Below are 17818 nucleotides of genomic sequence, written 5' to 3'. Positions count from 1 at the left end.
GTCATACTGGCCCAACAACGAAACAGGCCCAGCCGACGGTTCCCCGGAAACCCTAGCCAGGTTCCGCGAGTCCCCTGCCCAGCCAGCCCCGCCGCCGCCGTCGCCAACCCCTGTCGGCTCCGACGAGCACGAAGGAGCCTGAGGGGGCTCCGCCAGCACCAGATCCCGGCGACCTGCCTCCGGAATGGCGCATGAGCGGCCCTCTGGGCCCGCATCCACCCCCTTCGGCGGACGCCAGATCCGGGCCGCCAGGCGGCGACCTCCCTGCCCTCCAGGAGCAAAAGCACGCCGCCGGCCAGCCACGAAGGACCCCCGAGCTCCTCCGCACGGGCGATGAAATCACCCACCGAGCACCCAGCACTGGGCCTCGGCGAACCACCGGAACCACCATCACTTACCTGAGAACATACCTCGTCGTCGTCGATGTCGGAGTCGATCCCCTCCAGCGCCCAGAACCGGCTACCGGAGAAGGACGGAGCAAGGGGCCGCCCCTCGGGCAGCACGCCCCATCGCGGCCGCCCCACAGCAGGCCGCACCGCCGTCCAGCCGGCCGCCTCCGTCGCGGCGCCCGCCGCATCACCCTTCGCGACGCCCGACCCAGCCGCGTCGCCCTCCGCGTCGCCCGACCCAAACGCCATCCCTGATGACGGCATAGGAAGGCCGCAAGCGCGAGGAGGGGATGGAGTAGAAAACCTCCCGAGGGAGTAAACCCGAGGAAGGAGCGGAGGAAGGGCCGGGGATGGGCGGCGCTCCAGCGGTGAGAAGCTGGGCTTGGTCCATCTCCTCTCGCACTTGCGTTGCTCCACGCCTCTGTGACCATCGTGTCAAACTGATAGTCCCGCAGCCACATTTCTTCGAACCTGGAAATTTTGCTTCCCGTCAAATGAACTCGGATGAACAGTAAAATTAGAAAAAATGAAAATAAATTCAAAAAATTCTGGATTTTTTGGATTAAACTTTGACAAATTCTGGATTTTTCATCATGCGTGACAAAACAAAATCAATGCTCCAAAACACTTAGAAAAGAAGCATTTTTCGGAGCATCGATTTTTTTTGTCACGCCTTTAAAAAATGTGATAAAAATTTGCAAGCACCTAGAACATTTGCCAAAGTTTATAAAAAAATCAGATTTTTCTATTTTTATTTTATTTTATTGATGTTACTCGAGGTTGTGAACATTTACATTGCTTAATCAGATGGTCAGGGCTACAAACACACTCAGGGTTACTGTAAAAAAAACACTCAGGGTTACTGTAAAAAAAACACTCAGGATTGTGTATGGTGTATGCATGTTGCAAACTAGGCTGACATTGACGTTTTACGTACACACAAGTATAATTAGTAGGTTTCGATGCAAAAACCCTAGCCCACATGTACAAGTGAAATGCTAGTAGGTCTTGATGCAAAAACCCTAGTCCACATGTACAAGTGAAATACAAAAAAAAAGCGCCGTTGCCGGGGATCGAACCCGGGTCACCACTCAGGGTTACTGTAAAAAAAACACTCAGGATTGTGTATGGTGTATGCATGTTGCAAACTAGGCTGACATTGACGTTTTACGTACACACAAGTATAATTAGTAGGTCTCGATGCAAAAACCCTAGCCCACATGTACAAGTGAAATGCTAGTAGGTCTTGATGCAAAAACCCTAGTCCACATGTACAAGTGAAATACAAAAAAAAAAGCGCCATTGCCGGGGATCGAACCCGGGTCACCACTCAGGGTTACTGTAAAAAAAACACTCAGGATTGTGTATGGTGTATGCATGTTGCAAACTAGGCTGACATTGACGTTTTACGTACCCACAAGTATAATTAGTAGGTCTCGATGCAAAAACCCTAGCCCACATGTACAAGTGAAATGCTAGTAGGTCTTGATGCAAAAACCCTAGTCCACATGTACAACTGAAATACAAAAAAAAAGCGCCGTTGCCGGGGATCGAACCCGGGTCACCCGCGTGACAGGCGGGAATACTTACCACTATACTACAACGACCTTGTTATTATTTCGTCTTACGAATCAGATTTTATTTTCTTCCCACAAGACATTCAGCCAATATGTTTGCTGTTCTTGTGCTTCTACCACCAGACCAGATTGCTCTCTTCCCCCTTCGTGCGGTGATTCTGGTGCGACCTGTGACGAGGAACAGGCAATCTCGCAAGCACACTTCAGCTCCGAATGCGGCCCGACGCACGACCTGCTAGCCGCCTCATCAACAGTGAGGGGCCTGAAAGAAGTAGCATCAGAGAGGAAGGTAAGTCCAGAGGCACTGATGTCTTACATCACACCGTTTTGAAACAAAACCGGCGATCATTACCAAGCTTTCTTGAAGCAAAAAGGAGCCAGGACAAGCAGCACAGAGCGCATGGCACCCTCCAAGCTCTGAACGAGCTAAAGATAAACACTGATGGAGCGTTTTTTGGCTGAAACAAAAACCGGAGGGCTTTCAGAGAGGAGAACGTCAGTACTCAGTAGCCCTCTCTACATGCTGAAATCATACCTGCAGTTAGGGGCAGTTAGGGGCAGTCAGCTAGCAGTTTCAAAGGAGATAATTTCCATTTGTTTTCAAAACTGATTCGCTCCTTCTAAAACAAGGATTGGTAGAAAACACTGGTTGATGTTAACAGCTTCGGCTGTCTGCTTAGCAACGGCGAAGCTGAAAGAATTCCTCAAGCATAGCTTTGTTCAATGCGGTTTCAGTTTCGCCGATATAAACTGAAATAGAGTGGCACATTCTTTAGCAAAGATATGGCTGCTTTTAAGTATAGACAAAAGATACGTGGCGACCGATTTTGGCTCCGTCCACTTTTGTAATGCAGTCTTCGTATTTTGCTCCAAAAAAGAGTCAAGAGTGGAGTTAAAAGTTCTACCCCCAACTGTAGATGCCACTCACCATACACACATACAAAAGAATGACACCACAAGCTGCGTATACGCAGTAAACATGTTTCTACTGCATGCGGACACACATACACAGCTTCCAGCTCCGGCTTACAACGCCAAGCTCAAGCTTTCTTGGCGTGGGCGCCGGCCTCCGGCAAACACACGATCTGGGGCGCGTGTACAGAGTACAGGGTCGCATACGTGAGGAAAGAGGCGCTGCACCCCGCGAACACCCTGAACCACACGGACGAGAACAGGGTCAGGTAGATGAAGAAGGCCGTCATGCCGATCACCGCAACAAAATTCGCGACGCACTTGAGCGTGGACAGGTCTTCTTCGGTTCCTTCATTGGGGAAGTGGCCTTGTGTCAAAAAATCAGACAGGAGCTCGTCCTTCAGTCTGAACCTCTCCGTCAGCCAGCTGGATACTTCGTCCTCTGCTGTCGGTATGTCAGAGACCTGGATGATCTTGGTGTGGATGTGGACCTCGGAAGGGTCGACGCCGTACACGTTGTCCATGAACGTTGGGAGCCGATGCTTGTATGCGATCGTGATGTCGTAAACTGCATTGATCAGCAAGCTACAAGTCAGTGGGACTGTAAGAAGGAATACTGAAAGTAAATGTTGCAAAGCTGTTCATAGTTAACTACATTATGTAGGTATTTCAAGCAAGTCACACTGCCAAGAATTCATTAGGCTTATGTTTGAGCTCTACCAGTACAAGTCAATTGCACTGAGATTTTAGCAATATCAACAACAGTCAACCTTCTGGGATACCTGGAGCATTCAATGTACTTGGGATGTTGTTTCAGAGCTCATAAGACAGGATGGTCTAACTAATAATAATTTGAACAGACCAAAGCAGTCCAGCATGAAGTGCTAATGTCTGATAAATGCACAAATCCTAACACTCAGAAAATGGCTGCCAGGATCCTAGCATTCAGAAAGTTCCTTACAAATGCTACAACAAAGAATTGAGGGGATAAACTCCAAAGGAGAGTTATGACGGGCGGAGACAGATGGTTACCAGCATCCAAGTTACTCCTCAGCTCTTGCAGGCAGCAATTGAAACCTTTTATCTTGGGAAGGAGGACATTTTTCAGAATAGGCAAACCATGCTCTGCCGCATACTCTTGACTTTTGATGCATTTCTTCTCACTGAGACATTAGCACAAATCAGCATCCACATTGAGAAAAAAGGAACAAGTACAGGAAAATAGAAAATCAAGATGCAGAAGGCTATTATGCGAGTAAAAGAGCAATTAATAAGTGCGTCCAATATCTAAATTCATTTTAGAGAATGCGAAATCTGGATCCTGGATCATTTGTCCAACCAAAAAATTGGATTGATGGAATGCTGGAAGGTGAACATTCAACAATAGTTTCAGCAGACCGGAATGTGTGCCCAAATAAAGCAGCTGGTAAATAGAAACATTTAGTAATAAAAAGTATGGGAACAGATCTTACGTATAATCAGTGCCTTCTGGAAAAACTGCGAGCCAAAGGGGATCCTTGGGGTACTTCAGTTCAGAAAGCCTTCTTCGGATTAGTGGTTCGTCAACCTCCCAATTCCGCTCTACAGGAATAAACTCAATAATGTGAAATGCCCAGTTGAAAATAGGCAACTTCATCAAACTTTTCTTCAGGATGTACTTGATAGACTGCAAACGGCCTTTCCTCAATGCAAGATCCCACAGGTACATCCAATCTACCTCAGTTCTGTGGTTAGCAAACAGCAAGACACACTCTTTGGGGGGCACCTTTTCACCAGAGAAAACAAACCTTGTCCTGTTGATCTTCTCAAACAAAAAGGGAAACATGGCTAACCACATCCCGAACAGAAAGCACGTCCACTTTCTGCTGTAATGCACACTGAACAACCGTACAACGAAGGTTGTCACAGGGGCTAGGTAAACCATCATCATGCATGCGGTCACCGGCATAATCACCAAGCACAATACACCACGGCAGCGTCTCAATGCATTCAACGGACGGTGTCTTGGTCCATTGTTGAAACTTGAAAGACCAGGAGGGTCAACACTTTGCACTTGCTTTCCGTTCACATGATCCCCTAGGGAACCCGTTGAACCGTTCATCATGCAGTACCAAAATGTAAACAGTTGTTCTTTTCTGCAATTCACATTCCCAGCACCAAAGGAGCCATCTAGACTTTCACCTGCCATGGGAGAAATGAGATCTGCACAGTGTTAACTGAGACCAAGGCATAAGCATGCTAAATTGCTAATACAAATTAGCGGTTTGCACAATTTATGCAAAAAGTGCACCTATAATTTTGCTGCTCTATGGAAACGTATAATAAAAACCAAGCAAAGATAGCCAAAATAAGGGACTACTAAAGGCCTGACACATGCCTTATGCAGTAACGTTGGGAAATATGTCAGTCTATAAAGCCTTAAATCCAAGAGAAAGTTAACACAAAAAGATAGTTCCAACTAGCAGTAACTCTAAGTAGATAAATCCGCATATCCAATTTGGAGTTTACAGTGATACCACAACCTGGCAACCCTAAACAAATGTCAATATCCACAAGTCCAGAAGCTACAGGGAAACCAGAATGCATGTCTGTATGCCCCTGTAGGTGATGGCAAATGAGAAGAAGTCCTTAAACTGTGTGGGCAAATACATCCTGAAAGATCCAAATACAACCATAAATCTTACAGACAGGCCTAACTGACATGTTGACATGGATGGTTTTCAGCATGTGAGCCATGAAACCTTGAACAGGGCATTCATGGCAACGATGGAACCCCTAACCAAACTGCACAACAGAGCTGTCACGGCAAACATCTGCCCGCCTGTCTCTACAGGTCTAGAAGTTGCAAGGAAACCAAACGCAGGTTTGCATGCAGCTGTTTGTGATGGCAAATGATAAGCTATGTTAGTACACAAATCTTACACACAGACTGAACTGACAGGTTGATACAGGCGGTACTCAGACATGTCAGGGGTCAAATCTTGAGCAGGGCGTTCATGGCAACGACCGAATCCCTAACGAAACTGCAGAGCAGAAGCATCACAGGCCAGCGCACACTCTAAGCATAAACTGGAACAGCCCTAGCAATCACCAACAGAGAAATTCCAACGAAAATCGACCGAGCATGGAGCAGCATCAGAGACAGCCTGAACACCGCCCGAGATTTCCTCACCTGTCGCCCTTCCCCTGGCACAAGGACGGCCTGGCGCTGATAAATGCTCGGGGCAGGCAGCAAACCGAACTCCACGAGCGATAAATGTGTGCTGGGTCCCCGTGGCCAGATCCCAAACTCCCAATAGTGGCAACAAAGCCGCACCCACACCCACTAAAAAACTGCATCTGCACGTAAAGGCCAGCAGCAACCCAGCAATGATGGCCGGCCGTGGCATGCCCGATGAGCTCGGCCGTCCCGGGATCCAATCCTTCCCCGAGCGCGCTCGAACATCCCGGCAATCCCCCTGGACACAAATTCGGTACGAAATGCTGCTGCCGAACCTCACCTATCTGACTATCGGCGCAGAGGAAGCTCGGTCGTGCTTGGCGGAAGCGGGGGAGATCCGGGCGGATCTGCGGGGGAGGGAGGAGGGACGTACCGGAGAGGGGGGGGAGGGGAGGCCGGCGGGGCGGGAGGGTTGCGGTCGCAGCGGGCAGCGGGCGGCCGGCGGCGAATTTGGAGTTGGACTGGGCGTTCGTGTTGGTGGGGTTTTGGCTGCGGGCGGGCGGGCGGGCGTGGAAAACTGGTGGAGGAAAGCGAGTGTTCCGGGGGCGGAGGGCGGATTGGGTATGGGTGTGGACTGTAGTCAGAGGTGGTGGTGGATGGGCGAGGTGGGATGCGTGCGTGAGTGCGAATCTGGAAGGATGATGATGGCGGGGGGCGTGCCGACTTGCGTCCGGAGGCCACGCCTGCTCGGGCCGCCGGAAAAGGAATCGCTCGCCAAACTGATGCACGTGCAGCGCAGATGGAGTGTCTTGTGAAGGATTTCCTTTTTCTTTTACAAAAAAATTCAGGTGTTGTGTTGTAATAATTCCTTTTTTAGTTGGTTGGATGAGCCTCTTGCCTTTGTTGTCAAGTAAGCTCGCGAGAGTGGACGATCTGCACACGGGGACATCTCCACCCGCTTTTCAAAAATGTACTCCCTCCATTCAGGTGTGTTGGGCGCCTAAGGCTGCCCGTAATGGTAGTATCATGGATAGTACTCTCTCCGTCCGGAAATACTTGTCATCAAAATGGATAAAAGAGGATGCATCTGGCCGTATTTTAGTTCGAGATACATCACCTTTTATTCATTTTGATGACAAGTATTTCCGGACGGAGGGAGTATCATGCATGCCAACTAAGCAATTTTGATGAGATGGCATAGAATTAAGTGAAGAAAAAGATGCTTGAGTATCATATTATACCGTATCATATTAAATGATGTGCTACTTTCTGTCATGCATGGCAATAAATGTGGTACTCTATGATACTCCCTCCGTCCGGGTTTATTAGGCCTAAAGACAACTTCTCCTAGACCAAGACATATAGTAATTTGTGCACATTAATTCTTCCATTTCACTCCCAATGCACTCGCTCACATGCATGCAGCCAATGAAAAAACACGCATGAAGTGTATTAATTTCCCAGCTATGGCATCAACAACAATGACTTCCAATGCAACCAATGAAATGGTTGCATGCATGCACCTTTTCAAAACGAGGCCTTATAAAAAGGGACATGTTTGTGATGCTGAGAGGCCTAATAAACCCGGACGGAGGGAGTACCAACCTATGATACTTTGCATTACGTATGTAGTACTCCCTCCGTTTTTATTTAGTTCGCATATTATCTTTGGTCAAAGTCAAGCTTTACAAACTTTGAACAAGTTTATAAACAAAAATATTAAGATATACAATAACAAATCAACAACATTAGATTTATTATTTAATGTAATTTCACATTGTATAGATTTATTATGATAAATGTCTATATTGTTTTCTACAAACTTGGTCAAACTTTACGAACTTTGACTTTAGTCAACTCTAATATGCAGAGTAAATAAAAACGGAGGGAGTATCACACACTAGTATTATATGCATGATACTAGTATATGATACACCCCATTACATAAAGTTTTGTGTAAAAAAATATTTTTGTTTTGTCCCAGTAAAAAAGACAAAATTTACTGCTTCTAAATAGCGTTTCACGGCACAAAATTTTGTCTTTTTTCCACAGGCTAAAAAAAGTTGTTTTTCTGTGAAACTTTCTGCACACACATAAAATATGGAGATGTCCGCGCACATTTTTTTCAGAATTTTTTGACATTTCAAAATGTGTTTTTCAAAGTGGGTTCATATGTACCCGGGTTCATCAATGCACTTTTCGTAAGCTCGCGGACAATATAACTTCATCTTGATTTCAACATAGCTAGCCATGAATGATGGCCAATTTTTTTCCACAAATAATCTGATGAGACAAATTGGGTGCTGTTAACATGTTTTCCTACATATTTGGTCAGCCATGAACAAGTTTGACTTAGGACAAACTAAAAACTTCAAGTATTTTGAAACTGAGGTAGTGCGTTGTAAAGTCGGGTGACGGGGGCAGCCTTTAAACGGAGGGAGTAGGATATATTCGTCGAGAACTACTTCCTTTACTTGTGTGTACTGCAATGCTCTCACGCATCATCGCTACGGAAGAATGCTTTAGGCTTCAGCCCTAACTTCTTCATCCTGAGCCGACAGCCTGCGCCTGCAGATGGGGCACTTCTCGCTCTCCTTGAGCGTCTCCCCGAGGCACGCGCCATGGAAGATGTGGGGCAAGGAGCACCCCGGTCACGCGGCGGCGTCGCTCTCCAGCGGCTCGAAGCAGACGGGGCACTCCTGCCCAGCGCCCTCCTCCATGACGATCCTCCTCCACTTCGTCGGCCGCTCGCAGTCGTCGTCGGCGACTTCATCTTCATCCGCGCACTGCACATGCACCGGCTCTGGCAGGCGCAGCTCCATGCCGACGTGGTACCCGGGCCATGGCTCCGCTATCATGCCTTGCAGCGCGTCCATCACCGCATCAATGCGCCACTGGATGTAGTTCTCGAGCCGGAGGATGCCGACATCAATGATCAACTTGAGGCGTGTGGTCCCCGACGGAATGGCCACTTCCATGTTCGTGACCAGCTCGGACCAGAGTTCCTGGAGCTTGCTGCTGTGGCGGGCGGGGTATATCAGCGGCGCCAACAACGACCCAGCCCACTGGAGCGAGCCCGCCACGTCACCGGCCGGCGGGACGACGAAACGGAGATAGTGCAGCATCGTTTTCTTGGACACCTCCACGCCGTCGGGCGCCTCCTCAAACTCGGTGTAGCGGTAAAGCACCAAGATCTCCTTGTCCTTGCCTCCTCCTTGTTCTTGGCTGGCGGTCGGGCGATCAGCCGGCGGCGACACCACGACGGCGAAACCCAAGAAGCCGGCTGTGTTCCCCGAGGAGGCGGACTACAGTACCGGCCCAAGGAACCGGCCTTCGGGCACGTACTGCCCCCGCAGTAGCGGCGGTCCGCCCTTGACACCGCTCGCTGCGGCCGCTACGCGTGAGTCGATCTTGATTGGCACCTCGACCTCGCCGTCGCTCTCCTCCTCGTCATAGTTGTCATCGTTGTCGTACGACACCTCGTCCTCCTCGTTGTCGTCGGCCTGATCTCCGCCACCAAGAACTGGCTCTTCTTCTTCCTTGTCTCCCGCCAAAGCCGAGGGCGATGGGAGCGCGAGAACGCAGCCTTGAGGCCGGACAGTCGTGTTGGTGGAGTCGTCGGGCTGGTTCATCGTCAACGAAGCCATCTTGTCCATCGATCGATCGGCGCCGTCGTCGACCGTGGCCAGGTTTATCGATCGGCCGATTGACAGCGGCGCAATGAAGCTTCTAGGCGGAGGTGGAGGTGGAGTTTGTTCTCGCCGGAGCAAGATGAGAATAGAATGTGTTGGCTTCGAACCCGGCCATGTTGCCCCACCTTTTATCGACTCCGTGCATTCCGAAGCCGGCTCCAAGCAGTACAATCGAATTTTTTTGTGTTCGCGTTCGTTTCAAAATAGGAAAGAAACACGTTCTCAAAAAAAGAGAGGAAAGAAACGCTTGTTGGAAAGCAATTGGAAAGAAACGCATATTTTTGCTTTCAAGAAAAGAAAGAAACAATTGGGAGAAATTTAAAACTGCACGAAATTGGAAAGAATAAAAAAGCGCCTATTTTGATTTCAAAAAAAAAAGAAACTAAGGGGGAATTTAAAACTGCACGAAATTGGAAAGAATAAAAAAGCGCATATTTTGATTTCAAAAAAAGAAAGAAACAAAGCGGGAATTCTAAAATTGCACGAAATGGGAAAACCAAAAAAAGCGCCGTTGCCGGGGATCGAACCCGGGTCACCCGCGTGACAGGCGGGAATACTTACCACTATACTACAACGACTTTGACGTACCAACCTTCACTGCAGACTTGTTGTTACGACTGAAGGCTATTTGCTTCACTGCAAACTGGAGTATAAGAGAAGTACTACGTATGTACGGTAAGTTTCACAGTTCATATCGCCATATTCTGCAAACACACACAATCTCAACCGCTTTTCGTTCATTCCTGACTCGTAGCTGAGCTCACTTGTTTGTCCTCTTCTCTGTACAAACAAAGCCAGTTCAGTAGCAGCAGCCAGCAGGCAGAGCATCCGTGTCCTGTGCTAGAACCAACCTCTGCTCTGACTCATGACGGCGGTCGGCGGGCATGCATGCATGCATGGTAGAGCTAGAAGGAGAAGTCGTCGTCCTGGTTGGGCTTGGGCGAGGCGAGGATGGCGGTGTAGAGCCGGAGCTTCTCCTCGCCGAGCGAGGAGCAGCGGGACAGCGGGCGGCGCGGGCGGATGAAGGACAGCGACTCGAGCGTCTTGCGGTGCTTGTAGCGGCGCCACGCCAGCTGCACGGCGACGGCGGCCCAGGTGCGCCACCCGGGCGAGTAGTAGCGCGCGCTCCGCCGCACCCGCTCGTTGGTGAAGGTGTAGCGGAAGTGCTGCGTCACGTACTTGACGTCCGCCGCCTCCAGCCCGAACACCTCCGTGCTCTCCAGCGTCACCAGCGTCGCCGACGACGCCGGTAGCCGCCCCACGAACGGCCGCCGCAGGCACCACGACAGCAGCTCGTCGCCCGTGAAGTTGCCCGGCCCCAGCATGCAGCAGCTCGTCGCCCCGTTCCGCAGCTCCTGCCTGCACTCCAGGTGCCCCCGCACGATGAACACCATCCGCTGCACCGGGTCACCCTCCCGCACGATCTGCATGCATGCATCCAGACACCACAAATTAACAACAACACGATCGCAGCCATTGATCCATTTGTCAGAGCTCTGATGAACCACTTACGGTCTCGCCCTTGGGGTAGATGAGGGAGCGGACGCGGTCGCACATGTTCTCGAGGACGAGGTCGTCCATGTGCTGGAAGAGCGGCACCTGGCGGACGAGGTCGAGGCAGAGGTGGTACTTGATGTCGCGGCGGAGGGCCTCGGGGAGGTCGCGCACGATCTGGCACTCGTCCACGCCGCGGGTGGCCGCCCACCGCTGCCGTTCGAACTGCCGCACCCGGTGCCGGTAGCTCTGCGGCAGCTCCTTGCGCTTCATCCACCACTCGAGGCTCCGCAGCCGCGTGTGCATCGCCTGCTTCTTGGACGTGGTCGCGTTCAGGAACGCCTTGATGTTGCCGATGAGCATGGTGACCAGGATGAGCCCGCCCGTGATGGTCACGATGTTGAACACGATCTCCAGCCACTCCGTCGTGCTCTCCAGGTTGCCGAACGTGCTCAGCGTCATGAGGCCCCAGAATATGGGGAGCAGCATCTTCTCCAGCCGGCTCGTGTTGGCCACCAGCATCACCGTCCACTTGTACGCCCCGAACTGGTACTTGTCACCGCTCACGAGGCACATGCTCCTGGCCGTGGCGTCTGTGGCCCACGCGAGCCTGTCGCCGGCGACGGACGCCGCGGCGCCGGCGCCGCCGTAGTAGAGAGGGCTGGGGCACGCCAGCGGCCCCGACGCGCACCCCGGCGGCCCGGAGATGGAGCACTGCTCCTTGAGGCACTTGGTGGCCCTCTGCACCCCGAGCAGGTACCAGCACGCGCCCACCGCCTGCACGTACGTAAACGCAATGCACGTTAGTAACTTGATCGATCATCCGTGCATGCGGATGGGCATGGCGAGGGAGAGGTTGAGGGTGACTGACGTGGGCGGCGACGAAGTAGGCCATGAGGTTAAGCACGATGCCCCACCAGATGGTGCCGAAGATGTGGCCGGACTTGTCCTGCGTCCGCCGGAGGAAGGAGACGGAGTGGTAGATCTTAGGCAGGTACTCCAGCAGGAACGCCACCAGCAGCACCGTCATCACCGCCGTCGTCGACCCCGCACGGATCATCGCCGGCGCCGCCACCCAAACCACCATCTGCAAATGAAACCCAGTTACGCGCGCGAAGCATTGATCATGCCTCCTCTTTTTTTTCGAATATAAAGTTGTGGCTTTCTGTTTGGCTCTTATGAGCGTTTATTTATTTCATACTTTGAGACTTGAAGACTTGTTGCTGGATATTTTTACTACTAATATGAGCCGTATGCATCTTTCTGATGCAGAGCCTGGGGTAAAACCCCTTTTCGAAAAAAGTGCATCGTCCATCTCGCTACAGCAGCCGAAATAAACTAGACTAGACGACAGGACGCGATCCGATTTTATTTTCTTTTCGCGACAATACGTAACAACAAACAATTTTATTTGCAAAAAATAAAAACAAGATTAGCACGTGCAAACGACTGTAGTGTAGTGTGTTTGGCTGGTGAAAGTGACTATACGAAGTTGGGCGTCTGTAATGCAAAATGCGCCACGCGTGCGAGTATTATTATGTTTCTAAGATTGGCATGGGGATCGATATACTCGAACCGATGGGGTTAATACATTGATCGGTACGTGCCAACCTACGGCTGAACATTGTTCGGATAGCATGCACGCAACGCAACCTACATACTGGCATTCTGCAGGACGGTAAGCATTTTCTTTGGCGATTTCCAGAACTGATTATAAGGGAATATTACGCGCGTGTGGCTTGGATTTTTTTTCCTAGATAATACGTGTCTCATTCCTATATAACAAAAGATTAAAGTGTAAGCCATGTAAACACGGACTTGACAAATTTGAGCAGATCAAAACCATAGGCTTTGTAAAGGACCATCGACCAAGAAAACAAATCACAATCAAACAGACGCATCCCCTGAGTATGGCTTCAACGCATGGCACCTGCCTCCGGCGTCCCCGTAGCAACCATAAAAAATAATGCGACGAATCACCTCTTTATCCAAGCTCGATGTGGCTTCGCATATAACTTTACGTGCCTTCAAAGTAGCTTACCAAAATATGAAGCCATTGCTATTGAAAGAATCTGGCCGAAGCAGCACCCCGAACACACCATCAAACTTCAGATTTGGCATCTCCACACGACTAAGACACCGAAGGAGAAAACCATACCTATCAGCCACCAACTACGAACTCAACACATGGTCCGTCTTCCAGATGCCGTTGATACGGACCACTATCTGCAGCCGCTCATCGACTATCTCCCAAACTCCACGCGGGCATTGGAGCAGATGTTGTTGCAACGGCGGAAAGCAAGGACACAAGTCTGCCACAGGGATGCCGCCATCGCCGCCGTGACATCTCGCTTGAACAAGTTACTTCCCATATCCATCGCCAACCATAGAGTTGGTCATGTTGTCGGAAAAGGATTTGAAGCTTCTTTATTCAGTGCAGTCGTCGTCGTCATCGTAGTCAAGACGTCAAACGATCTAAAACCTAACCTACCAGGGTCCTAAAACCTAAAACTACCTGATCTACGGCGGAGGGGAGACATGGAGGACGGCGCCGGAATTTGGGCAAGCGAAAACAGACGGCACCCATGCCCTATGTACGTGCGTGCCTCTGTTTGGTCTGTTATATATACCCCTAATGCCCTATACGTTCGTAGTATGCTAACGCTGAGCATGGGCATGGGGATGGCGATCGATTGGAACACAGGACATGAGCTGGTACAGGGCCCAACGCATGCCATGCAGGTTCTGGCAGATATAATGCGATGCTACGTGCACATACGTACGTACGGTCGGCGAACAAGGCGACGATGCAGCCACGGAAGCTCCAAACCGTGGCCCTGTGCAGACCGCTTGGACGCATGCGTGTTACGAGCCGATCAGCTGACAGGGACCGCACTTCATCACATGTTGAAAAACTTTCCAGTTTATGTGCGAATATTCCCCTTCTGTGCATGCTGAGGTGTGAGATAAGGTGGCGTGTCAATGCACGGTACAGTAGTTTGCAGATCATTTGTTTTGTGAAGGAAAATGTTGTCCAAGTTTTTTTTACTGATATAAATAGTGTATACTCGACTGTGGCCATTATTCGGGAAATCGGTAACTGGTAGCTGCTTGGTCGACTTGCGAGTAACGATTATTCGGTGAATCAGCCTATTAACTGGATTAATCAGTCCACCATTAATCGGTACATTAAATAGGACCTTGCCAACACATATCTAGTTTTCTATGTATTGTCCTACCTCCGTCACAGTTTAGAAGGCACAGTTAAATTTGTGTGCGTTTCCACAATAGACAAGGCTTAAGGCGCATTGCATTTATTTTAGTAGCTAATTAGTACTCCGATATACTATTTCTATATGCATGCGTAATGTGAATGCTATTTTTTAGCCCATCTCACAACCAATAGATAATCACCTAGGTCCCAGAGAATTTTCAAGCACGCCTTCTAAACCGTGACGGAGGGAGTACCATACTCTCAGCTATGTAATATACGAAAATATAGTATTGTTTGGTTGAACCATAGCTATTGAGGAGCGAGATGGGGATGGAAGGGGTTATGGGTCAAAACTTTGGGCTTTGTTTGCCCACAATTTAATGGACCAGCAACGACAGGCCAATTAATCAGCCTCACAAATTAACACAATGAAAAGTGTTATTCAATTCGGCCACCCTACAAGTAGCACTTAATTGGCCCGTTAACTGATTAATCAGATGAATTTTTGAACAATGACTGTGGTTAACTGGATTTAACTGGATTTCCAGCTGCGTGTTTCATTATGCATCACATGTTTTTGCACACACAATAAAACTAGAGTCAATGTAAGCAGCATTAATAGATAACTAAAACAAAGTGAAGTGTGGTCCTTGCAGAAATCAAACGAAGAACAGAAAAATGGGAGGTGCAGCCGTGTAATATAAATTCCATTGCGTCAATATTTGTAGTATCTTTGATCATTTCATGCAGCGGCTTTTCAAGAAATCCAGCTGAAGTTCATCGTAGAGATGGCTCGGGGAGGAAACGGAAGGGGCACGCACCTGCATCACGGGGAGGATGACGAAGAAGTCGAGCGCCATCCCTCTCCTGGACCTGGCGTACGCCGGCAGGCTTCGCGCGGCCGCGGCGTCGTCCTCGGCCCGGTCCACCGCGGCCTGCTCCTCGTCCGCGATCCCGCGCTGGCCCCGCGCAACCGCCGTGGCCGCGGCGCGCGCGACGCGGAGCTGCGTGACGAAGTTCCACGCGTGCAGGGCGTCCACCATGCAGCGGAGCGCAGTGACCGCGGCGGCGAGCCAGCCGTCGAGGAAGACGCACATCAGCGGGCCGCTCACCGACACGGCGTACAGGAAGAGCGGGTCCACCATGAGCCCCGCCGCGCAGGCCAGCAGGTAGGCGCGGTTCCACTCCCGGACCCACCTCGCGCGCGGGTCCAGCGCCCACGTGTCCCCGACGCGCCACTGCCCCAGCCACAGCTGCTGCCGCCGCCGCTGCCACCGCCGCCGGAGCTTCACGCCCGTGCCGCCGCCGCCGGACCTGCTGCCCTCGGCCTCGACCCGGAGCGGCGTCGACTCTCCTGCTGACCGCGCGTCGTCGGCGCCGGATGGCGAGGCGGCGAACGAGGGCGACGAGCGCGTGGAGAGCTCGCCCGACATGGCGGCGCTGCGCAGCTAGGTAGATACTTCGGCGCCGGCGAGGCCGTGGATGGAATGCGCGGCAGAGCACATCAGCTCGCGGGATCGTGTGAGGTGGATTGATGAGCTTACATATACAGGGCACAGCTAGCTAGGTAGCTCGCGCATTGATCAGTATTCTGTACGTAGATATATATATATATATATATGACCACGCTACTGGTGCGTGCAACCACAGCACTGTGCCGAACTGAAATGACCACGCTAACCTCCCCCGTCCAAGTACTTAGAAAATGGTATCAGCGTCAACACGATCGCGCGAGTCGTATATAAGTATGAGCTTAGTCTGAGCACCCGTTTTAATTATGTGGAACTAATGATTAGTGGGATCAGTGCACATCAAATGCTGTGTGTGATAATTCCTAAAATAATTGTATGTGATATGCATTGTGTAGTACGAGCTCTTGGAAACCTGAAGGGTTTATTTGTTATGTCGAACCGGAAGTGTGTGGAATAAAATGGTTGCACCAACGTACAGTACAATGATTCCATCCGGCCGGGACTTGCGTGATTGTGTTGGCGTCGATCGGTGGCGCTGTCCAAGAAATGAATGAACGCGGAGCCGACGACGGAAGGCGAGACAGCGTGCATGCGAGGTGTGCAGGCCAAGACTCAACAAGGTCGGTCCCGGCGCCCGCCCGGCCAGTGGCCACCCTAGCAAGGCGATATCCATGAATCCATCACACTCCATCGTGTCTATTCTGGATCTCCGTCAATAAATATGCTCCGTCTCGTCAGAGATTGTCGCCTCGATCATTCGATGATTACTAGATATTTACACTCCTCCCCTGCTCTCATCAGGGGAGTTTTCCACCGTCGGATATGATCTACCTCGCGGCGGAGAGTGCTCCACCGCGGGCATGGGATCATGGAGCAAGCCCGGCCGCCAGCCACTCTGTCGGCTACTCGTCAGATGTTTTTTCGTCGCTCGAATCATGCATCCAACCTACTCCCTCCATCTCATATTATAAAAACGTTTTTCAAGCTACAACGAGTAGCTACGTACTGTAAGACAATAAGTTTTGGGGGAACCAGCGCAACCCTCTAGGGGTGGCTTATCTCATTATATATAATGGATGTGTTACAATACGTACAATATACGTACATAAGTACAGAAGCTATACATAGTCTAACACCCTCCCTCAATCTTAGCCACTTTTTAAAGAACTGAGAAGGGTAAGATTGCGCCTACAAGCCTCAAACTGTGGCAGAGGTAAAGGCTTAGTGAAGATGTCTGCAAGTTGATCCTTAGATGAGATAAACTTGATCTGGAGTTGCTTCTGTGATACACGTTTCCGTATAAAGTGATAGTCAACTTCAATGTGTTTCGTTCGGGCATGAAATACTGGATTTGCAGAAAGGTATGTAGCACCGATGTTATCACACCAAAGAATAGGAGGCTGTGGTTGAGACAAACCCAACTCCTGAAGCAAAGACTGCACCCAAATAATCTCTGCAGTAGCATTAGCCACAGCCTTGTACTCAGCTTCAGTACTGCTACGTGACACAGTAGCCTGTTTCCGAGCACTCCAGGCGATCAAATTAGGGCCAAAGAATACTGCATAACCCCCCGTGGATCGCCTGTCATCTGGGCTACCAGCCCAATCTGCATCAGAGAAGGCCGAAAGGACCCGAGAGGAAGTCGGCCGAATATGCATACCAAATGTCAGGGTGAACTGAACATAACGAAGAATGCGTTTAACAGCAGCCCAATGAGTATCTCTGGGAGCCTGAAGATACTGACAAACCCTGTTAACAGCATAAGAGATATCTGGTCTCGTGATCGTCAAGTACTGAAGTCCACCAACAATGCTCCTGTACTCTGTGGCATCCGCAGGAGACAAAAGCTCACCATCAACAGCTGTTATCTTGTCGGTAGACGACATGGGTGTGGTGGTCGGTTTGCAC

At 50.4% G+C, this 17818-nt stretch overlaps 2 protein-coding genes and 2 non-coding genes across 8 annotated transcripts; all 4 read right to left on the bottom strand.

The window, feature by feature from the left end:
- Positions 1-1924: 1924 nt before the first annotated feature.
- On the bottom strand, positions 1925-1996 carry TRNAD-GUC (transfer RNA aspartic acid (anticodon GUC)). The gene has a single exon. It is a non-coding gene; the product is annotated as a tRNA-Asp (tRNA).
- Positions 1997-2764: 768 nt separating this feature from the next.
- LOC123138900 (probable 1-acyl-sn-glycerol-3-phosphate acyltransferase 5) lies at positions 2765-6614 on the bottom strand. 5 transcript variants are annotated; one of them, XM_044558770.1, is made up of 4 exons: positions 6472-6614; positions 4351-5059; positions 3911-4041; positions 2765-3446 (listed from the first exon to the last, which is right to left on the bottom strand). In XM_044558770.1, the coding sequence occupies exons 2-4, from the start codon at positions 4980-4982 to the stop codon at positions 3007-3009; spliced, it is 1203 nt and encodes a 400-aa protein (XP_044414705.1). In that variant the 5' UTR covers positions 4983-5059; positions 6472-6614; the 3' UTR covers positions 2765-3006. The 5 variants fall into 5 exon arrangements, with proteins under 5 accessions (XP_044414705.1, XP_044414711.1, XP_044414693.1 ...); XM_044558776.1 differs by having other exon boundaries at positions 6379-6495; XM_044558758.1 differs by lacking the exon at positions 6472-6614 and adding an exon at positions 6051-6352.
- Positions 6615-10236: 3622 nt separating this feature from the next.
- On the bottom strand, positions 10237-10308 carry TRNAD-GUC (transfer RNA aspartic acid (anticodon GUC)). The gene has a single exon. It is a non-coding gene; the product is annotated as a tRNA-Asp (tRNA).
- Positions 10309-10401: 93 nt separating this feature from the next.
- On the bottom strand, positions 10402-16028 carry LOC123138893 (cyclic nucleotide-gated ion channel 4). Its single transcript, XM_044558745.1, has 4 exons — positions 15260-16028; positions 12096-12311; positions 11243-12001; positions 10402-11154 (listed from the first exon to the last, which is right to left on the bottom strand). Exons 1-4 carry the CDS (start codon positions 15869-15871, stop codon positions 10636-10638), a joined length of 2106 nt encoding a protein of 701 aa, XP_044414680.1. The 5' UTR covers positions 15872-16028; the 3' UTR covers positions 10402-10635.
- Between the last annotated feature and the right edge of the window lie 1790 nt (positions 16029-17818).

The sequence above is a fragment of the Triticum aestivum genome, chromosome 1B (assembly GCF_018294505.1).
Source record: "Triticum aestivum cultivar Chinese Spring chromosome 1B, IWGSC CS RefSeq v2.1, whole genome shotgun sequence".
In the NCBI taxonomy this organism is placed as follows: domain Eukaryota; kingdom Viridiplantae; phylum Streptophyta; class Magnoliopsida; order Poales; family Poaceae; genus Triticum; species Triticum aestivum.
Note: the sequence above shows the minus strand (reverse complement) of the source record. Positions and strands in the feature narration are given on the sequence as shown.